At 57.3% G+C, this 21755-nt stretch overlaps 4 protein-coding genes across 8 annotated transcripts; 2 read left to right on the forward strand and 2 right to left on the reverse strand.

Annotated features, from left to right (window-relative positions):
- Window positions 1–6298: 6298 nt before the first annotated feature.
- GP1BA (glycoprotein Ib platelet subunit alpha) lies at window positions 6299–8267 on the forward strand. Its single transcript, XM_047089890.1, has 2 exons — window positions 6299–6633; window positions 6884–8267. Exon 2 carries the CDS (start codon window positions 6890–6892, stop codon window positions 8174–8176), a length of 1287 nt encoding a protein of 428 aa, XP_046945846.1. The 5' UTR covers window positions 6299–6633; window positions 6884–6889; the 3' UTR covers window positions 8177–8267.
- Window positions 8268–11005: 2738 nt separating this feature from the next.
- On the reverse strand, window positions 11006–13695 carry SLC25A11 (solute carrier family 25 member 11). Its single transcript, XM_047090154.1, has 8 exons — window positions 13504–13695; window positions 12784–12936; window positions 12492–12698; window positions 12218–12308; window positions 12042–12132; window positions 11858–11957; window positions 11726–11777; window positions 11006–11620 (listed from the first exon to the last, which is right to left on the reverse strand). Exons 1-8 carry the CDS (start codon window positions 13596–13598, stop codon window positions 11465–11467), a joined length of 945 nt encoding a protein of 314 aa, XP_046946110.1. The 5' UTR covers window positions 13599–13695; the 3' UTR covers window positions 11006–11464.
- Window positions 13696–13940: 245 nt separating this feature from the next.
- RNF167 (ring finger protein 167) lies at window positions 13941–19095 on the forward strand. 5 transcript variants are annotated; one of them, XM_047090151.1, is made up of 10 exons: window positions 13957–14068; window positions 14201–14700; window positions 14784–14864; window positions 16088–16213; window positions 16331–16418; window positions 16597–16687; window positions 16877–16982; window positions 17120–17213; window positions 17729–17809; window positions 17908–19095. In XM_047090151.1, exons 2-10 carry the CDS (start codon window positions 14617–14619, stop codon window positions 18207–18209), a joined length of 1053 nt encoding a protein of 350 aa, XP_046946107.1. In that variant the 5' UTR covers window positions 13957–14068; window positions 14201–14616; the 3' UTR covers window positions 18210–19095. The 5 variants fall into 5 exon arrangements, with proteins under 5 accessions (XP_046946106.1, XP_046946105.1, XP_046946108.1 ...); XM_047090149.1 differs by having other exon boundaries at window positions 13943–14068; window positions 17120–17809; window positions 17908–18079; XM_047090152.1 differs by lacking the exon at window positions 17729–17809 and having other exon boundaries at window positions 13954–14068.
- PFN1 (profilin 1) lies at window positions 18911–21749 on the reverse strand. Its single transcript, XM_047090155.1, has 3 exons — window positions 21514–21749; window positions 19866–20058; window positions 18911–19266 (listed from the first exon to the last, which is right to left on the reverse strand). The coding sequence occupies exons 1-3, from the start codon at window positions 21643–21645 to the stop codon at window positions 19169–19171; spliced, it is 423 nt and encodes a 140-aa protein (XP_046946111.1). The 5' UTR covers window positions 21646–21749; the 3' UTR covers window positions 18911–19168.
- Window positions 21750–21755: the final 6 nt, after the last annotated feature.

Genomic DNA, 21755 nt, shown 5'->3' on the forward strand with positions numbered 1-21755 from the left:
GGATCCTTATGGTGAGGACAATGTCAGTATCTGGGTTGTGATACTGGAACTGGGGAAAGGGCACGCGGGATCTCTTATTTCTTACGACTGTCTGGGAACCTATAATGATCTCAAAAAAAGTTTCATTTTTAAAAATCGACCTGAAATTTAAAAAATACCTTTGTGGGGGTGCCTGGGTGGCTCAGTCGGTTAGGCGTCTGACTTTGGCTCAGGTCATGATCTCATGGCTTGTGAGTTCGAGCCCTGAGTCGGGCTCTCTGCTTGGGATCCTCTGTTTCCCTCTCTCTGTCCCTCCCCTGCTTGCTCTCCCTCTCTCTCTCTCTCAAAATAAATAAATAAATAAATACACACATAAATAAATAAATAATAAAAAATATTTTTAAAAAGGAAAAAAAAATTTTAAATACCTTTCTAAACAATACCACTTAAAAAAATGGGGTGCCTGTGTGGCTCAGTCGGTTAAGCATCCAACCCTCGATTTCAGCGCAGACCATGATCTCACAGTTTGTGAGTTCAAGCCCCGCATAGGATCCCTGCACTTGGGATCCTCTTTTCTTCTCTCTCGGTCCCTCTCCTGCTAGCATTTTTGCGCTCTGTCTCTCAACAAACAAAAAAACACTTAAAAAAAGGAAAAATGGAAAATGCAATCTTTACCTCCTAAAGCTTATTATGTTGCAAGTAACAATTCCAACACCAATTAAAAAAAAAAAAATTAGGTTTCCTGCTCAGTGATGTCAATGGTTTCTTTCCACTTTAAAAAAAAAAAAATTATTTCAGTATTTATTTGTTTTTGAAAGACAGAGTGCGAGCAGGGAAGGGGCAGAGAGAGAGGGAGACACAGAATCCGAAGCAGGCTCCAGGCTCTGAGCTGTCAGCACAGAGCCCGACGCGGGGCTCAAACTCACAGACCACGAGATCATGATCTGAACTGAAGCTAGATGCTCAACGGACTGAGCCCCACCCCCGGCGTCCTGCCATTTTTTCTTTCTTTCTTCCTTCCTTCCTTCCTTCCTTCCTTCCTTCCTTCCTTCTCCTTTCTTCCTCTCTTCCTCCCTCCCTCCCTTCCTCTTTTCTTTCTTTCTTTCTTTCTTTCTTTCTTTCTTTCTTTCTTTCTTTCTTTTTTAGTTGTAGCTTTCCTGACATTAGCGTCATCCTAGGGCCTTATCCCCCATGATCATAAAACGATTCAATCGCTCCTCCAGGGTCACATATTTCCTGCCCACATCCAGAGAAAGCATGCCTACTTCAGTCACCCCACAGAAGCCTTGGGCTTCGTTACGAAGGGACCCACTTACCTTTTCTTTCTGACCCTGAACCAGTCTCGCTCTCACGGTGGGAGACTCTGACCAGCTTCTATTAGGGTACTTGTGTGGGTCCTTGTGACTGGCTGAGGCCCACTCACGTAGCTCGAATAGAATCATTCCCACCAAGAATCCTAAGGGTGCAGTAGAAGTGATTTTTCAGAAGAAAAAAAGGAAAGTTGAGTGGATCTTGAGCAGACCTCCAACTAATGTTTCCTGCACAGAGCTCTTTAAAAATGCACCTCAGGGGCGCCTGGGTGGGTCAGTCGGTTAAGCGTCCGACTTCGGCTCAGGTCACGATCTCGCAGTTCGTGGGTTCCAGCCCCACGTCAGGCTCTGTGCTGACTGCTCAGAGCCTGGAGCCTGATTCCGATTCCGTGTCTCCCTCTCTCTCTGCCCCTCCCCTGCTCACGCTCTGTCTCTCTCTATCTCAAAAATAAACAAACATTTTTAAAAATTAAAAAATATATATTAGATGGCACGATGCCATACTCAGATGAAAGGTATGAATTAAGTGGATTTACCTAAAAAGCAGGGAAGATTGAAAGTAAGTGAACTAAGATTTCAAGAACTCAAGAAGGTAGAAAGGGAACATGAAAGTAAGCTCAAGGCCTGAGGAATTATTAAAGGTGGGAGTAGACATTCATCGTCAAAGAGAGAGGGGAAAAAAAAGAAATCGACTAGTAAAACTAATAAATCTGGTTCTTTGGCTAGTCCAATAAAATAGACTAATCTTTGGCAAGTCCGATGAAGGAAAAAAAAAATGGGGGGTGGGAAGAAAGAGAGAGAAAAGAGAAAGAAAGAAAATACAAAAAACATTAGGGGTCACGACTACAGATACGGAGATTTTAACAAACGGTAAACGCATAAGCGTTCAAACTTGCGATACTACATTTGAACAGCTACATGAAGTAGATATTTTAATTAGAAAATATCAATTAATTGGGACACCTGGCCGACTCAGTCAGTGGAGTATGTGACTCTTGGTCTTGGGGTTGTGTGTTTGAGCCCCACACTGGATGCAGAGATTAAAGATAAAATCTTTAAAAAAAATATATTAAGAAAGAAAATATCAGTTACCAAAACTGACTCAACATCAGAACTGACTTAAGGGGGGAGGATCAAAAAATTTGACTCAAGAAACCTCAACAGACCAAAAATGATAGTAGGAATTGGAAAGGTATTCAGGAAGCTATCTCCCAAATGGCATCAGGTCCAGATGGTTTTATGGGTCCACCTAACCTGCATTGAACAGAAAATTCCTATAATCTCTAACTTATCCAGAGAATATAACATTTTCTAACTTAATTTATAAGGGCAGCATAACTCTGATAACAAAACAAAACAAACAGAACTCAAGGTGGCTCAGTCGATTAAGCGTCCAACTTCAGCTCAGGTCACGATCTCACGGTTTGTGAGTTTGAGCCCCGCGTCCGGCTCTGTGCTGTCAGCTTGGAGCCTGGAGCCTGCTTTGGATTCTATGTCTCCCTCTCTCTCTACCCTCCCCAGTTCATGCTCTCTCTCTCTCTCAAAAATGAATAAATGTTAAACCAAATTAAAAAAAAAAAAGAAATCTATGGGCCACTTTTATTTTCTAACTTAGATGTAAAAGTTTGTATTTTATAAGTAGGCTCCATGCCCAATGCAGGGCTTGAACCCACAAACCTGAGCTCAAGACCTGAGCTGCTATCATCTATAAAGAACTCACCAAACTCCACACTGAAAAACAAATAATCCAGTGAAGAAATGGGCAGAAGACATGAATAGACAATTCTCCAAAGAAGACATCCAGATGGCCAACCGACACATGAAAAGATGCTCAACGTCACTCATCAGGGAAATACAAATCAAAGCCACAGTGAGATATCACCTTATGCCAGTCAGAAAGGCTAAAATGAACAAATCAGGAGACTATAGATGCTGGAGAGGATGTGGAGAAACGGGAACCCTCTTGCACTGTTGGTGGGAATGCAAACTGGTGCAGCCACTCTGGAAAGCAGTGTGGAGGGTCCTCAAAAAATTAAAAATAGACCTACCCTACGACCCAGCAATAGCACTGCTAGGAATTTACCCAAGGGATACAGGAGTACTGATGCATAGGGGCACTTGTACCCCAATGTTTATACCAGCACTTTCAACAATAGCCAAATTATGGAAAGAGCCCAAGTGTCCATCAACCGATGAATGGATAAAGATGTGGTTTATATACACAATGGAATACTACTTGGCAATGAGAAAGAATGAAATCATGCCATTTCCAACAACGTGGATAGAACTGGAGAGTGTTATGCTAAGTGAAATAAGTCAGGCAAAGAAGAACAGACACCATATGTTTTCATTTGTATGTGGGTCCTGAGAAACTGAACAGAAGACCATGGGGGAAGGGAAGGGGGAAAAATAGTTTCAGACAGAGAGGGAGGGAGGCAAACATAAGAGACTCTTAAATACAGAGAACAAACTGAGGGTTGATGGGGGGTGGGGGAGAGGGGAAAGTGGGTGATGGGCATTGAGGAGGGCACCTGTTGGGATGAGCACTGTGTTGTATGGAAACCAATTTGACAACATATTATTTTTAATAAAAAAATATAAATAAAATTTTCAAAAATGGAAAAAAAAAAAAAAAGACCTGAGCTGCTATCGAGAGACAGACGCTTGACCCACTCAGCCCTACCCAGGCATCCCTGGATGTAAAATTCTAAATAAAATGTGAGCAAGCCAACCTAGAATTATATTAAAAGAGGGGCGCCTGTGTGGCTCAGTCCATCAAGCTTCCAACTTCGGCTCAGGTCATGATCTCACGGCTCGTGGGTTCGAGTCCAGCGTCGGGCTCTGTGCTGACAACTCAGAGCCTGGAGCCTGCTTCGGATTCTGTGTCTCCCTCTCTCTCTGCCCCTTGCCAGCTCACACTCTGTCTCTCAATAATAAATACACGTAAAAAAAAAAAAAGAATAATTCATAATGGCCAACTAGTGTTACTCCCAGGCATTCAAAGATGCAAGATTAGAAGAAAAAAAAAAATCAGAACATTAACATGTGAAGAAACTAAAACACTGGATCATTTCAGCAGGTGCCAAAGTGTATGAATCCCTCGCTTCTACGTCTGCAAAAACCTTCAACGTAGGCATCTTCGAAGAAGCCGACGCGGCCTCCTCCTACAGAAGCTGGGAAAACGCCGTTGGCTTTCCTGGGCTCCCTGGCAGCTGGGTCACCGGCTTACGACCCGTCCCCCTCACACCCAGCCCTGGCTTCCCAAGGCGGTAGGTACCACGTCAGGGCAGGGAGGCTGCGCTCAGTTTCCGGATCAGCAGCTGGAGGAGCGCGGGCTCCAGTGACCCGGTCTGCTCTCCGCAGCCTGGCCCTGTTCCAAGTCTGGTTCTCTAGCCCCTTACCGGGTACAGCCCGGGAGGAGCCGATGTATTTGCAACAAATTCCCTTTCATTCTAAGTCAGCCTGAATGTTCTCTGAGGCTTACACGAAACCCCTGACCCATACAAATGTAGCCAAGCTCAGCAGCCCCAGGGGCCCTACTCCACACGTGGTCTCTCTCTCTCTGCAACTTGTCACCTCACTTCCTGCTGCCTGACTCCTTGCTTTCTCCATGGTTTCAGGTACTCTTTGCAGCCGGCTAATGAGATAAATGGCAGATCTGGACATTCACTGCATCCGGCTCAAGTGTCACCGGCGCTGAGCAGACAGGAGCAGGCCCGTGATGTCCCTTGTGGGGACAGTAGGTGGGACATGTTAATGATCGGGAAGAGAACCAACAGACACGGCAGCTGACTTTCTTACAGGCACCTAACTTGGTCTTGGGAAGCTTTTGTTGTTGTTGTTTTGTTTGTTTGAAGTAATTTCTACACCCAACGTGGGCCTCGAACTCATGACCCTGAGACCGAGAGTCACATGCTCCACCAACTGAGCCAGCCGGGTACCCCGTCTTGGAGGTCTTAAAAGGCTTTCCAAAGGAAGAAATTCTGGGCTGGAACTTCCCAGATAAGTGAGGGTCGGGCAGAAGGGAGGCCAGAGTCAGGAGACCAGCTGGGAGGCTGTTGCAGCGGGGTGTAGAAAGAAAATGGTACCTCGGACTGGCGATGGTGGCGGTGGGAACAGGAAAAGTGGATTTCAGAGAGATTAGGAGCTGAAATGAGCGTGACCAGGTGACAGGTTGCACAGGGAATGAGAGGGGAAGGGTTCAGGGCGGCCATCAGGGATCTGTTGGTACTGAGCGGCCAAACGCGTGGACGGTGGTACCATTTGCCGGGTCGGACAACAGGGGGAGTATCTCAGTTCTGAACACGCAGGTTCAATGCCTGTGGGACATCCAAGGATTCCAAAGGGCAGGGGGACCTAGGGGTTTGGGTCTCAGGAGAGGGGTCTGGGCTAGACATAGGTTTGAGTCACTGGGGTGTAGGTGTGGTTGAAAAGCAAGGAAAAGAACGAGGGTGATCCCAGGTGTTTGTGTAGCACAAGAGGAGGGGCGTGCGCCTGGGTGGCTCAGTCGGTTGAGTGTCTGACTTCAGCTCAGATCATGATCTCACAGTTAGTGGGTTCGAGCCCCGCATCGGGCTCTGTGCTGACAGCTCGGAGCCTGGAGCCTGCTTCGGATTCTGTCTCCCCCTCTCTCTCTCTCTGCCCCTCCCCACTTGTGCTCTGTCCCTCTCAAAAATAAATGTGAAAGAAAGAAAGAAAGAAAGAAAGAAAGAAAGAGGGCCAAAGGCCAAACTCCGGGGGTGAACTTCTCACGAAGGGCCAAAGAGGAATCTACAAAGAAAGTCCAGCCAGAGAAGAGGAGTGTGCGTCATGAGTCCCGAGCGGAAGAGACGGTGGTGATGTGGGTCGCAGAAAACACGTTAAGATCATAACGGAGAAGCGCCCAGTGGGCGTAGAGCACTGGCACTGGCGACCTCGGCCAGAACTGAGCCAGTGGGTTGGGGGTGGGGTGGGGGGGACCATGCTAGAGACAGGGGGAAAAGGCAGAGGGAGGTGAGGGTCAACATTGGCGACCATAAGAAGACAACAGTGAGGGGCAGTGAGCGGCGGCCGGAGGCTTAAAAGCCGGGCGAAGGTGGTGGTTGGAGTCCAGTCCCAGTCCGCCCGGTGGGAGAACGGAGCCGCAAGGAGCGCGGGGGACAGTCGTGGAAGGAGATGATAAGGGCCTGTGTCCGGGAGGGAGACAGCTCCCGGGTCACAGGAGTCCCTATCGGGCTGGCGTTTCCTCCCCCTCCCCGAGCCCTTCCTGCCACCGGCCGAGCAGGCCCTCCCTGGAGCTGGAAGAGCGAAGGACGCAGTCACCGTGGCAGCAGCTCTGTGCCTTCGGAGGTCTTTGCGCTGGCCCGTAAGCGGGACTTGGGGGCTGGGGGACGGGGGCGCCGAGGGAGGGGTGAGGACGAGGACGTGGTGCTGTCCAGGCTTTGGGGGGCGAGGGTGGGAGAGGGCAGCGGCGGGGGGGCGGGGACAGGACGTGCGGGAGCTCGGTCGGCAGGGGTCCCAGAGGCTGGGGGTGGGGGTGGGGGGCTAGAGTCTGGGCGGGGCCTAGCGCCCCGGGCCCAGAGGTGCCCACTTAAGCCCCCCCCCTTCCCGGCCAGGCCCCCATGCCTCTCCTCCTGTTGCTGCTGTTGCTGCCGAGCCCTTCCCGCCCCCAGTCCGTCTGCGAGGTCTCCCAGGTGACCAGCCAGGTGGAAGTGAACTGTGACAACCGGGGGCTCAAGGCGCCGCCTCCCGACCTGCCGGCCGACACGGCCATCCTCCGCCTGGGCGAGAACCCCCTGGGCACCTTCTCCACCGCCTCCCTGCTGCCTCTGACCCGGCTCGCCCAGCTGCACCTGAGCCAAAGCCAGCTGACCCACCTGCAGATGGACGGGACGCTGCCCGCGCTGGAGACCCTGGACGTCTCCCACAACAAGCTGCGAAGCCTGCCCCCGCTGGGACGGGCCCTGCCGGCGCTCAACACCCTCGACGCGTCCTTCAACGAGCTGACCTCGCTGTCCCATAGTGCCCTGGACGGCCTGAGCCAACTCCACGAGCTCTACCTGCGCGGCAACAAGCTGAAGACGCTGCCGCCCGGGCTCCTGGCGCCCACCCCCCGGCTGAGGAAGCTCAGCCTGGCCGACAACAGGTTGAACGAGCTGCCCCCCGGGTTCCTGGAAGGACTGGAGGAGCTCGACACCCTGTACCTCCAGGGGAACTGGCTGCGGACCGTCCCGAAGAACTTCTTTGGGGACCTCCTCCTGCCCTTCGCTTTCCTGCACGGCAACCCCTGGTCCTGCGACTGCGAGATCCTCTACTTCACTCGCTGGCTGCAAGACAACTCCAATAACGTCTACTTGTGGAAGGAGGGAGTAGACGTCAAGGCCATGACCCCCAACGTGGAAAGCGTGCGATGCGTCAACTTGGCCAACACACCCGTCTACACCTACCCGGGGAAGGGCTGCCCTACCCTCGGGGACGCGGACATAGGCTATGACGAGTACGAGGACGAGGACCCCTTCACCACGGCTGGGGTCACGCTCTCCACCAACGCCGAAGCCCGCACAACCCACTGGCCCCCACTCTACCCAACGTCTGCTGATTATCCACACAGCCAGATGCCCTATCTGTCTTCTACCCGAGAGTCCACTGAGAGTCAGAATATATCCGTGACCACCCCGGAACCCACCGCGACCCCCCCCCACCACGGAGCCCCCCACGACCCCCCCCACCACCACGGAGCCCCCCACAACCCCCACCACGATGCCCCCCACGACCCCCCCCACCCCGGAGCCCCCCACGACCCCCACCACCACGACCTCCCCCACCCCGGAGCCCCCCACGACCCCCACCACCACGACCTCCCCCACCCCGGAGCCCACCATACCCCCCACCACCCCAACCACCTCTGAAATAACCACATTCTTAACCACCCCCAAAGCCACCTCATTCCTTACGACCTGGCCACGTGCCACAACGACCCTCCCAGAGGCTCAGGGGGTGGCTGGAGAGAATGCACGCAGCCCCAGAAACGACCCTTCCCTCGGCCGGGACGCGTGCTGCCTCCTTCCCCTGGGCTTCTACGTTTTGGGTCTCCTCTGGCTTCTGTTTGCTTCCGCGGTCCTTATCCTGCTACTGGCCCGGGACCGCCGTGTGACGCCACAGGCCCCGGCCACAGCCACACACACCACGCATCTGGAGCTGCAGAGGGGGAAGCAAGTGCCCGTGCCCCGCGCCTGGCTCCTTTGCCTTGCAGGCTCACTGCCCACTTTCCGCTCCAGCCTCTTCCTGTGGGTGCGGGCTAACGGCCGCGTGGGGCCTCTGGTGGCAGGACGGCGGCCCTCAGCCCTGAGTCTGGGTCGTGGTCAGGACCTGCTGGGCATGGTGGGCATTAGGTACTCTGGCCACAGCCTCTGAGGCTGGAGGGTGTGGGGACCTTGAGAGGCTGTGATGTGACGGCTTTCCCGTCGGGATCTAGCTTGGGGGGTGGGGGTGGGGTAATTACTTTTCCTTTATCCGAAGCCTCTTCGCCATAGCACGGGCACAACCTCGGCAAAGCCGCAGGGGTGGTGAGATGTGGGAGCCAGGAGCTCATAGAACAAGGCTTCCCACGCTGCGGCGGGGGAGGGTCCCAGACCGCTAGGCTATTGCCATCACCTTGGGGACGCTTCAGGAAAAAGGAGATGCACCAATCAGCACTCTCACGTGTGTACTGAAAAGACCTGGAAAGAGACATATCGAGATGGGAGCCTGGGGCGCCTGGGTGGCTCAATGAGTTAACACTCAGCTCACGATATCGCGGTTCGTGAGTTTGAGCCCCGCGTCGGGCTCTGTGCTGACAGCTCGGAGCCTGGAGCCTGCCTCGGGTTCTGTGTCTCCCTCTCTCTCCGCCCCTCCCCTGTTCACGCTCTGTCTCTGTCTGTCAAAATATAAACATTAAAAAAAAACAAACGTGAGCCCTGATGACCCTTGGGTAGCAGAAACACGGTGGTTTTATTTTCTTTTCCTCTGCTTAGCATTTCCTAAGTTTTCTACCACTGTAAGGTATTTGTGTTTAAAAAAAAAAAAAAAAAAAAAGCTTCACGAAGAAAAGTTCCTTTCCTTTGGAGAGGAAAACGGTGGCCCATCTGAGGCCCCACTGCCCCCACCCTAGTTGGATCACTCCTCACCCAACAGCCTGGCAACCCACGCCCCCTGCCTCCTCCGGGGGGGCAGCCCCTCACCACCGCGAGCACTGGTGTCAGCTCAAAACCTAAGTTTCCCTGGAGCTGCCCCCGTGCCTGGGGCCTCCGAGGAGCCAAGGCGGGGCCTCCTGCTCTGCTCAGGTCCGAGGCACGGATGGGAGTGGGGCTGGTGATGTGCCCACCTTAGTGGGTTGTACCGAGTGGTCTCAGTGAAGCCTCCCACTCCTAAGCTAGAACACAGGCAAACGGAACCCACTTCCCCCCTGCTTCTCTCGACTCTGCCCTTTCCTCAGCGCACCGAGCCGGGCTTTCTCTCCTCTGGGGTCGCCAGCCCAAGCCAGGGCTTGCAGCCCGGACAACGGGAGTGCAAGCTGAGCCCTTCTGGCTCCAGACCCCCTTCTCCAGAGGGCGCCAGCTTGAAAACCTGACCGCGCTCCTCTCCTGCCTGGAATGCTTCCCTGGATACATCAATCTTGAGCTTGGCCGCCAAGGGCCTCTATGCGCTGACCCAGCGAACCTCTTACAACAGGCGCCTCACCACCTGTGTTCCAGCTGTTGCAGACTTCCAGATCACCGGCTCTGCGGCATTCTCCCCGAGCCTCTGCTCTCCTGCCGGCCAGGAGCGCTGCCCCATCCAGCCCGAGTACCGCTAGCACAGGCCTCTCTCCCAGGCTGGGCCAGATGCCCCGCCGTCCACCAGCTCTACCTGCGTTACCCTGCGACGGTCTGCTGCTCTCCTCCCTTTACCGCCTGCTCGCGGGCCATCCTCCCCGCTGGACTCGGAACCTCCTAAGGACGAGCTCCAGGCTCCCAGTGTCTCAGAGTGGCCGCCACGGCCCGGCCAGCAGGTGCCCGGAGAGGGTAAGGCGAGAGGCAGAACCGGGAGGGCCCGGCGGGGGCGCCAGACCGCCGAGCCCCACCTCTTCTCCGGACAAGGCTCTGCCAAGGAGACGGTTCCCACCTGCTGCCTGCCCGTCCCCCGGCCTGGCTCAGGAGTCTTCGGGGCCTCAGGCTGCCCAGCCTTCCTTCCAGTTGACCTTCCAGTGCCCTTTTACGCCCCAGGACGTTTTTAGGCTCCTTGAGGCACCGCCTGGGAATCTTTCTTCTCAAGAAAACGGGAACGTAGTCACTCTCCGCAGGGAAGGGCTCAGATCAGGATTCTAGCTAACACACCCCATCTCCTCAGGCCTCCAGGCTTTGGGGGCCCCAGCTCCACGCTGATTTCTTTCAATCACCCTCTTCCCACAGGTCAGCCTTCCCCACTGATTCCTCGTTCCCTCCTCTTTGGGCTGCAGTGAGAGCCACGGGAGCCCGGAGGCTTTTCCTAGGAATCACGTGAGGTGATTCTGACATCCTCGGACTGACTCTAGTGGCTGGCAGGACCCGCGCTTTCGTTTTCCTTACCTGCTGTGACGACAACGCTGTTTTACACGGCGGCGTTCGCCTCTTCTTTTAACAACTTTGTTTAGAAACTCCGGTTTTTGTTTCCCAGGGACCTCCCCTCGTCCATCCGGCTTCCTCCCCTCCACCCCCCTCGCAACTATCCAGATCTGGGGGTGGTGTCATCAATCCGATTTATTGATCATGTCCTCAGTGAGGTGGAGGAAGGGTCACGTCCTCCCACTGCAGACCTTGTGACCGTCCCAACGGCTTCTGCCGTCTCCTGTCCCCTCAGCTCTGCCTTGGTTTACCCACTGAGAAGGCGGGTCCTCTGCTGTCCTACATGCCCTGAAACTAACACCCAAGAGGAGACCGGAAATCCTCAGGGAGTTTCCCAGCTCCCTCTGAGGCACAGCCAGGGGCAGAGATGTCACGAGGATCGGGACAGGGAGGGCGAGGTGACGCAGGGGTAGGACAGACCAAAGTCCTTTACCGCAAAGGAGAGAACCAGACCGCGGAGGAAAAATAAATACAGGGGCCCAGGGCAGCAGAGTCCAGGCCCCCGGGGGCACATTGACTGTGGGGGCAGCGGGTGAGGGGAGCCCTGGCACACCGGCTCTGGGCCCCTTGCCTGCCTCAGCCACTGAGAAAGAGACGCTTGTAGGCCTTGTTCATCTGCTCCAAGAAGATGAAGGTGAGGACGGTGTGGGGGCCCAGGCGGGCGTAGTAGGGCGTGAAACCCTTCCACAGGCTGAAGAAGCCCTCGTAGCGGACAACCTTCACCAGCACGTCCTAAACGGGAAGGCAGGCAGGGTTAAGGCCTGGCTTCTAGGGCTGCGTCCCTCTTCCCCACCACCGTCACCACCCTCCAGCCTGAGCCCAGCCCAGCTTCCTCACCAGCCCGTTCTTGTATTCCGGCTTCCCGTCAATCATTCTCATGTTCTGGATCCTGGAGAGGAGGAAGCAGGGGCTTGAGAGACATAAAGCAGGCCCTCCTATCCCCCTCCGGGACCGGGCCTGCACGCTCACCGGGTCTTGGCGATGTCCACGGGCATGGAGGCGGCAGTGGTGACCAAGCCACTGATCATGCTGGCGCAGAAATGGCACAGGATGTTGTCGGAGAAGTAGCCTGGGGGAGGCAGAGTGGGGTGACAGTCAGCTCAGAGCTGGCCCAGGCCAGGCCAGGGGCCAAGAGCCCAGCTCTGGGTCTCACCTGAGTCCAGTAAGAACTGCTTGGACTGGGAGTAGGAGGCGAGCTGGGCCGCGTTGACCACGACAGCACGAGCCATGGTAGGGATGCAGCCCTGTGGAGAGGAGGGGGCGGTGTGTGTCAGAAACGGTGGGAACGTGACCCCCCCCCCCGCCCCAGCCTCCGGCCCCTTCACTCACCCTCCACAGTGTGGGCACGCCCTCCTCCCGGGCGATTCGAATCAGGGCATTAAACACGTTTTTGTAGCCCCGGCGCTGGTCAGGCGGAAGCCTGGTGGGAAGACAGGAAGGGGTCGAGCTCAGGATAGACCCCCCCCCCCCCCCGCCCCACAGGAGCAAAGAAAGGGAGGCCAGAATACATCAATGCTCAGCTCCAGACCAACGATAAGAAACCAGTCCTCTGACTTTAGGTTCCAGGGAATGGAGCTAGGGTGCCACCTGACCTGGAACTCACCGGCCGTCGGCGGTCATGCGGATGAGAGCCACTTCAGCTGGTGTTCCCACAAAGGCACCAGTTGCACCGGCCGTCATGCCAATCAGGGCCTTCAGCAGAAAGCCAGGGGGTGTACCGTCAGCCCCAGTGAGGCGCTCAAACAGCACCGTGTAGATGCCAAGGCGGGTGGTGGTGTAGGTGGCCTGGCGCAGCAGGCCAGCTGACAGCCTGGGGAGCGAAGGAGTCAGTGCATCAGGCCAAGGTCCAGGAGCTGCCACCCCATACCCTGCCCCCTCTCCTGTGGCCTCAGTACCCAGTGTAAATGCCCCGCAGCCCTTCTGCCCTCAGGATGCTGGTGAGGGCGTGGAAGCTGGTTTTGTACTCTCGTGTCTTGGCTCCTTCCCCACTCAGCTGCATCCGGTTCTTCACCAGATCCAGTGGTTGCACAAAAACTGTGGCTCCCATCCTGGAGGAAGGCAGAAGCAGAGTCAAGGGCCACGTGTCTCGGACCTACCAATGCCCACTGGAACCTGGCAACAAGGGATCACAAAATGCAAAGCCTTTCACGTGACTGACTAAGCGTTCAGGAGACTAGTGGGTATGTGCATAAGCTTCTACTCGGACCAAGAACAATAGATCTGAAAAGTCCAGTGATCCAGCGAGGACCGTGCAATGAAAGTGCTCCGGTCAAGGGGGTCAAGCGGTGACCTGGAACTGGAAGCAGTCCGACCCGGGGGGAAAGGAGGTGGGCATTCATGACCTGGGACTTCACGTAGCGCGACAGGAGCCATGCAATGACCTGGAACCCCACACAACCCGGGAAAGCCGAGCAATGACCCAGTACGCAGACCAGCAGGGGTCCTGCAGTGGGTGAAGAAGTCCTGACGGCCCATCAAGGACCTCACAATACGCCGGGGGCCGCGCTGACCCCGAGCCGGCTCCGTTCGCCGCAAAAGACCCAAAGATGAACCGGGCCCGGTTCCTTGCACCCGTCCCTTCCTCCTCCCGTCCCATCCCTGGGGCCAGAGCTTACCCGGCCAGGCCCCCAAACAGGAACTTGACGGACTTGGGGGAGGTGCGGGGCTTTCCGTCCATCCCGCCGGCCCCGGGACTCGCCGTCGCCGCCATCGCCACTCAATGGCCCCCAGCTCCAGGTCCTGCGCGCGCGCGCGGCCCCACTCGCGCCCAAGGTGACACCGCGCGCGCAACAGGGCCGAGGGCGCGCGCGCACGCCCCTCCGGCTCTCGGGTCCAGCTCCAGCTGGAAGCCGGCGCAGGCGCAGGCGCGCGGCGCAAAGGAGACCGGGAGGAGGGCGGGGCCGAAGGCGGGGCTTCGAGGCTGGGTGCGGGAAGGGGTGTGGCTGGTTTAGGAAGCCATCGCTTAGACGGAGTTTTCACCGAATTGGACTCGCGGGAAAATAGTCAGGAGATCTCGCGAGACAAAGTGACCTCGGGAAGCCAGATTTGGGGGAGGGGGGAGGGAGGAAGTGTCTCTCGCGATAGACACGGCAAGCACACAGCTCGTGGAAGGGAAGGCGTGGTGAGGACTCTCGCGAGACCTGAAGGCACCGCAGCCGCCGCGGCGGCCGGAGTGGAGAGGTTTGTAAAGCGGGTAGCTCCCAAATCCCGGGCATTGAAGGGGAAGCGATTAGGTTTTCTGGGGTTTCGACGGTCCCTGCATCTGCAGAGGCACTCCCTCTACCTCTAACCTTTCTTTCGACGGCCTTTTAGGACCGGAAGTCCTTCCTCCCGAGCACCCAGTGCTGGAGGCGGCCTGACTTTCTTTCCCGGAAGCCCTGCTCCAGCAGCTGGGAAGACAGCCCACCTGTCCGGAAGTCCCGCCTCCTCGAGCGCCCCCACCCAGAAGTTTTTCTGTCACCTATGTTTGCCTTGGTCTCCCTTCCCGAGCTTGTCCCTGTACCCGAGTAGGATACGTTTAGTGCCTCCTTCCCCGCCCTCACCGAACGGGTTGGCTGCCCCACTCCCGGACCCGGGGTTCCTTCCCCGCGCCCCCATGTAGCTGGGAAGCGGGGCCTGGGGGCGGTTGGACCCCTGGGATCCTGAAGGAGAGGCGGAGAGGGCGCGCACCTCCGCTGCTGCTCCTGCTACCGGGACGCGGCCTCTCCTGCCGCTCCCCTCCCGCTGCCATGCACCCCGCGGCCTTCCCGCTTCCTGTGGTTGTGGCTGCCGTGCTCTGGGGAGCGACCCCCACCCGCGGGCTCATTCGAGCGGTGAGTCCGGGGGCTTGGCGGGGGAAGGGTACGGGGGGGCGGGGCTGCAGGCCCAGGGGCAACATGGACTCTCTCGTGCGCAGACCTCGGACCACAATGCCAGCATGGACTTTGCAGACCTGCCGGCGCTCTTTGGGGCTGCCCTGAGCCAAGAGGGACTTCAGGTGACTTCCTTCCTTCCCTTTTGTCTGTTTCCCTGCATCCTCTCTTCTGGGTGGGGGTGGAGGAGCCTTGCCCTTGCGTGAAGCTGGAGGTGGGAGAGGAGGCAGGTTAGGAGCTCAGTGCAGGAGCACATCTAGCGTGGAATTCAGAATCTGGAGGGAGAAGACCAAGTCGGCTCCTGGAACTCTGAGCCCTGTGATGGACACGGAGATAGATAAGAGGCGGGGCGAAGTGGTGCTTATCAGTAGCGTCTTCGGAGCCACTCGTAGGTTTTATGAGGTTGGGCAAAACCGTTGTATGTCTCTGCACCTTTGGTTTGTTTCGCTGTAAAATGGGGTAAGAGATGTTTTCCCAGGGTTATTGTGAGAATGAAGTTAGATAAGGAGTCTTGGGGTATTTCACGAAGGCTGCCGTTCAGCAAGAATTTCTTTGGGCCAGTCGTTTGTAAGATGGGTAGTTGAATAATTGAAGGCAGAAAAACAAAGTCTAAGTGTGGGACTTTCAAAGGGTCTGACTGCTTTAGATAACAGTTTGGCTAAATTGGACGGCATCCTACCTAGCAGACGGGACCTAGAAGAGGTGTACAAAAACAAAAAGGCTTTTTTATAGGCAAGAAAAGGCAGAACAAGTAAGTTAGGCTAGCAGTAAAGGTGATTGTGGGAGGATACTTTTCTTAAAGGGAGGGCAGGGGTCCATCCCACAGAGGACCTCAGTCGTTCTGACCAAGTGATTTCCAGATCGACCGGTTAAGATTCCATTCTCTCGGGGAGGCTTGAAATTGTAATTCAGTCAGGTGTCAAGTTTGGCGATGTGGGGCCTAGCACAAGTGATTCGATTTGGGGATTTTTTTTTTTTTTTTAACAGAGGGGAGTATGTTCTGTAGGAGTTTGTGCTGCAGAAGGAGATGTGAAGTGGAGCTTGAGAGAAAGGGACGTGGATGAGTGGAGAATTGGTTTATAATGTGGGAGCCTGGAAGGTGGCAGGGTTTGAATCAGCACAGAGTGTGGGGCGTAAGCCCATCCGGTGCAGGGAGAGAGGTGGTGGGAGGTCTGGTCACGAGATGCTGTTCGATGTACCCGACTCGGGCGGGGCGCCCCCACCCCACAAACGAAAAGTGAGGGGCAGGGTATGTGCAGCACGAGGGAGCCAGTGTGCTTGGTGGGCCCTTGTGGGGAGCGGACCCCAAGCAGGTGAAATCCAACTGCTGTTTGCTTCCCTTCCCCAGGGCTTCCTTGTGGAGGCTCACCCGGCCAATGCCTGCAGCCCCATTGCCCCACCGCCCCCAGCCCCGGTCAACGGGTCAGTCTTTATTGCACTGCTTCGAAGATTCGACTGCAACTTTGACCTCAAGGTTGCTGAATGTGGAGTGGGGGGCTGGGAAGCGGAGGGTGACAGAAGGCGCCGGGAGTGGAGGGAGGCGAGGGCCGCGGCGGTCCCTTACACCCCATCCCGTGCCTTGTCTCCCTAGGTCCTCAATGCTCAGAAGGCGGGGTACGGTGCAGCTGTGGTGCACAACGTGAACTCCAACGAGCTTCTGAACATGGTGTGGAACAGCGGTGAGGTCGGGGGTGTGGACGGCCGGGCTGAGGCTGAGACGGTGGGGGCGCTGAGAGCTTGGAGAAAACGAGTCAGTCCTTTGGGCGGGATGGAGCGAGAGAGCCGCCGCGTTAGCAGTGTTAGCAGGGGATGCGAGGGGAGGACCGGGTCCCCGGGGTGACGCACTGGTCCCTGCAGAGGAAATCCAGCAGCAGATCTGGATCCCGTCTGTGTTTATCGGGGAGAGGAGCTCCGAGTACCTGCGCACCCTCTTCGTCTACGAGAAGGGGTAGGACGTGCCCTCCTTCCCGCTGCCCCCGTCTTTCCACGCCACCCTGGAGGCCAGGCCCCGGGGCCCTTCGTACGCTGCCTCTGGACTTTCTTCTCACGCCTTCCCCGTCTGCGGGCCTCACCCAGCACCACCCTGTGCCTCCTCCTTGTCTTTCCCGCTCCTCTGATAGCGGTCTTCCTTTCTCAGGGCTCGGGTGCTGCTGGTCCCAGACAACAGCTTCCCTTTGGGCTACTACCTCATCCCTTTTACAGGGATCGTGGGGCTGCTGGTTTTGGCCATGGGAGCAGTGATGGTGAGTAGCAGTGCGGTGGGAGGGCTGGAGGCCTCTGAAGCCAGACGGGATCTAGGTCGGGAGGTGGCGGTGGTTTGTGCTGGGTTGGCCCAGTCTTGCTCCCTAAAGTGGATCCGTCCGCTCCCCCCCCTCCCCAGATAGTCCGTTGTGTCCAGCACCGGAAACGGCTCCAGCGGAATCGACTGACCAAAGAGCAGCTGAAACAGATTCCCACGCATGACTATCAGAAGGGTGAGGGGCACAAGGGGGAGACGGGGCCTTTCTCCCAGATGGTTCCAAAGGAGTTTGAGCTCGAGAGACCAGGGGCAGAGATGCCACCCTTCCTTCGCTCTATCCACACGGCCGGTGAGGACAGGACGGGAATAGGGCAGGCGGTGGAAAGCACGGGTGATCAAATGGAAGAGTTGGGGGACGAATGGAGGACTGACCTTGCCTGTAGGGGAGGTGGAGAGAGCAGAGACGTGGCAGGAGTGGGGAGGAACTGGGCCGAGGAAGACACAGGTGAGGGGGGCTGGGTCTCTGGGTCCTGGAGCCGCCAGTGCCCATATAAGGTTGTAGTCAGAGCCCTGCCCCCCCCCTCCGCTCCTCCCCCTAAGAAACCCACTTCCCTTCTTACCTCTGCTTCTCTTTGCTCCTCCCTTCGAACCCCTGATTCCTCGTGCCCTCCTGTGGCCTCACCCTGCCCTTTCTCAGCTCTTCTTCTGGCTCAGGGTGGCTCAGCGGGAGGACTCCCTTCCTCCCCGCAGGAGACCAGTATGACGTCTGTGCCATCTGCCTGGACGAGTATGAGGACGGGGACAGGCTGAGGGTGCTCCCCTGTGCTCATGGTGAGGCCTCCACTCCCTGTGCCCGGGCCCCCAGGCCCCCCCACAGGCGCCAGTGCCTCACCCGTTCCCCCCACCACCCCACCCCGCGCCTCTTGCAGCCTACCACAGCCGCTGTGTGGACCCCTGGCTCACCCAGACCCGGAAGACCTGCCCCATCTGCAAGCAGCCTGTCCATCGGGGTCCTGGGGACGAGGAACAGGAGGACGAAACTCAGGGGCCAGAGGGTGACGAAGAAGGGGAGCCAGGGGACCAACCTGTCTCAGAACGGACCCCGCTTCTGGGCTCCAGCCCCACACCTCCCACCTCCTTCGGCTCCCTAGCTCCCACCCCTCTGGCCTTCCCTGGATCTCCAGCAGATCCCCCGCCCGCCCCCTCCTCTTCAGCTGCCGTGCTGGTCTAATAATCCCCTTGCCCACCCCCGCCCCCCCAGACCTATTTGCACAGCCCCTTTTCCTCCCTCCGGTTTCCTGGATTGAGGGACAGGGGACATGTCCACCCCAGGTTTCTCCCTTGCCCAACCCCATCCTTTTGAAGGGGTTGAGGGTGTAGAGGGACTGGGTCTTCATTTTCGGGGTTAATAAAACAGTTTTTGTGAACTGAGGAAGAGTGAGCTCATTCTCACATAGGTGAACTCCTTATCCTTGGGGTAATTGCCCCCCTCCTTTTTTTTTTTGCCATAAAGGGGCAGGGGAGTGCCTGGAGAATAACCTGTAGCCATGGGGACAGCCCCAGCAGGCATTTACTGTGACTCAGAGAGGGGGAGCCCCACCCACACTAGGATGACTCAACTGGCCCTGCCTTGCCCGCAGGCCTGGACCCATTCTCTGGGACGGACTGGCTCTTTTCCATTATCTCCCAATTCAGCTAGGAAGTGCCACTGTGGAAGGGCTGGGCCACCTGACCAGGTAGGCTAGAGGCAGGTGCTTAGGCCTGGCCCAGGCGCAAGGAAGCTCAAATTTCTAGACTCCACCCCCTTCTAACCCAAAGCCAAGATAAAGGGGGTTGTAATGCCCTCAACCCCCTTCTAACCCAAAGCCAAAATAAAGGAGGCAGGTCATGGGGACAGTCCGTCCTGACACCCAGGCCAAACCACACAGCACCTTGTTAGTAGAATCTTTTTTATTCAGAAAAAAAAAAAAAAAAAACCCAAAAAACAAAAAAGTTTTCCAACCACACACAGGAGGGGTACAGGGAGGGGGAGGTGTCTGTCCATCCAGCCCCAGCCCCCAGCCCGTGTGGTTTTGGCAGCAACAAGGGGTGTGGGGTAATGGCCCAAAAAATAAAAATGGTGTACGTGTGTGTGTGGGAAGGAGAGGGGTGCAAAAGCAGTGGGGGGGGGGGGGGGAGGGGTGGACGAGGTCAGTACTGGGAACGCCGCAGGTGGGAGGCCATTTCATAACATTTCTTGTTGATCATCCCGCCGTGGACACCTTCTTTGCCCATCAGCAGGACTAGCGCTGGAGGAGAGAGAAAGGAGGCTAGGACCCAGGTGTCCCGATTCCACCCCCGGCCAGCTGTTCCGCAGCTGTCCAGCCCTGGGGGCTGTAACCCAACCTCCTCTTTCCCACCCCCCCCCACACACAGGCAGGCTGTCAGTCACCCTGAAACAATAGGGCTTTTCAGGAGGGGGAAATCAAGCTTAAAGCTGGAGAGGAACAAGCTAAAATTTAGGGGCCAAAAGCCTGCATACCCCGGACTCTGGTTCAGGCTACAAATAACCAGGGTTGGGCCTGCCACCTCCAGGTTTTAACAAAAGAATTCAAAAGACCCAGTTTAAGTGCCAACTTCTGACCACCAGTCTACCTCTTCTGAGAAAACGGAGTTTTTCCTCTGAAAGTCTCAGGGCAGGAAGGAACTGAAGAGGTAACACAGTTCAACTCTTTATATTACAAGATGAGGAACTGAGACACAACCGGAGGAACTATCCGGCGTCCCAGCATCCAGCAGGCTGTTGGGATCCCTTTGTACTGGGGGGAACCACACAGAAAAAGAACCCGAAAGACTACCAGGAGGTACACTGGGGATCTTGGAGCAGGAGAGATTAAGAGAAACTCACTCTTGGCAGTCATGGTGACAGTGATGTTGAAGGTGGGAGCTCCGCCGGTGCTCTTGGTACGGAGATCCATGGTAAATTCCCCGTCCTGCAGCAGCGAGTCCCGGATAACAGAGCATTTCTGGCCCCCAAGTGTCAGCCCGTTCACGAAAAAACTTGACCGGTCTTTGCCAACCAGGACACCAACCTCAGCTGGCTGGAAGGGGAACGAAGCGCCCATCAAAGTTAGTACACGGAGGTTCCCACCCTCTTCTCCAAGGACCCACCTGCCCCCGACTTCTAGGGGGAAGCTAGAACCCCTCCCCACCCCCGAGCGAGGAGCACAGGTTACCTGCTTTGTGCACATCTAAGAAATTTGAAAAACCCTTAAAAGGGCTGTTGAAAAGTTCGTGCACAAAAAGATCATGGTCCTCAAACCCAGAAAATGGTCCTAGGAAGGGACTACATATTCCTCTGGAAATTTCGATCTCATTTAATAGGGAAAGCAAATCCAGGAAATAAAGGGGGCCAAAATCCAGGGAAAGGAGTGGAGTGGAATGGAATGGGGAGCCTTTGGATGCACAGAACTCTCCTTCAGGAAAAGCAGAAGCTCAGAGGGGAAGGGAGGGGGCGGGCGAAGCAGGAGAAGCAACTTTGCCCTTATTTGGTCAAAGGTTCTGCAGGAGTTGTTAGGGGCCCGGACGCCTGGGTCTCCAAGTGACTTAGGGTAGGTCCAGGTATCTGTGCCCCAAGATGAGGAAGCAGAGCCCTGGGGGCCTTCCGGGAAAGTTGGAAAACTTCTGAAGGGGGCCCAGGGCTACACCCGCAAACCCAGCCCTCGGGTCCACTACCCCAGGGAACCTTTCTCCCCCCTCCCCCTAACCCCCCAAACCCCCACATCCGGTCCCCTCCCGCCCGGAAATCCCCTTCCCCCCCTCCCGAACTTCCGCTCCCCCTCCCCACTTCCGGGCAGTGTGGACAGGGGAGGTGGTGATGGGGACAGCGGGAGTCATCCCTCATTCCTCAGCTCACGCTGCCCTACAACTTCCCACAAAGTTCCCCCGCTCCGGGCCCCGCCGGATGGCGGGAAGGGAGGGCGAGGGGACTTCCGGGACGGGCCTCCCAGGAATGCGGGGCACGGCGTGCCGACCCGTGGGGGGGGGGGGCGTGTGGCGGCCTCGCCCTCTCTAACGGAGCCGGGAGGGCGGGGAGCCCCGGGGACCGGCGTGCGACCCAGGCCACGCGCCCGGGGCTCCCTCCCGCGGCGGGAGGAACAAAGGTGGCGGGGCGAGAGCCGGCCGCCGGAAGCGGGGCCGGGGGTCCCCAGGCGCCTGGCCGGTCCCCGGCCCCGGCGGAGCCCGCCCCGCCCTAGACGAGGCGGAAGTGGGCCTCGGCACCGGGCGGCGCGCCCCTCCCCGCCCTGTGCCCCGGATGTAACGCCCCGTCGCGGGGAGCGGGGCGGCGGGAGGCACGGGCGCCGCCGCCCCGGGGCGTAGGGCTCGGGGGGCAGCGGAGGGCCCGCTCACGTGCAACCGCCATCCGCGCCGTGTCCGGGGCCAGGACCCGGTGGCGGCCCTGCGCCGTCCTCCCCGGGCCGCGCCCGCCCCCACCCCAGTCCCTCCCTCCGGGTCCGGGCCGGCCGGTGCCCCGGGGCGCGCGGGCGTCGCACTACCGTGATGTTGACGAAGGTTTTCCCGGGGACGGCGGCCCAGACGGAGGGCGAGTCCTTGTAGCCCACGATGGCCGCGTCCTGACAGGTCCCGTCCGCCATGAGGTTGTCGATGTAGGCGTTCCACCCGGCCATGGCGCTGCTGCTGGGGCTGCTCTGGGCGCTGCTGCTGGGGCCGCGGGCTGGGCTCGGGGGCCTCGGGCTGGCGGGCGGGGGGAGGTGGAGAGCTCGGGGCACGCGCTGCC

The sequence above is a fragment of the Lynx rufus genome, unplaced genomic scaffold, assembly GCF_022079265.1.
Source record: "Lynx rufus isolate CCGP_SWC_20201006 ecotype Redwood Valley unplaced genomic scaffold, mLynRuf1.p SCAF_28, whole genome shotgun sequence".
NCBI classification, from domain to species: Eukaryota; Metazoa; Chordata; class Mammalia; order Carnivora; family Felidae; genus Lynx; species Lynx rufus.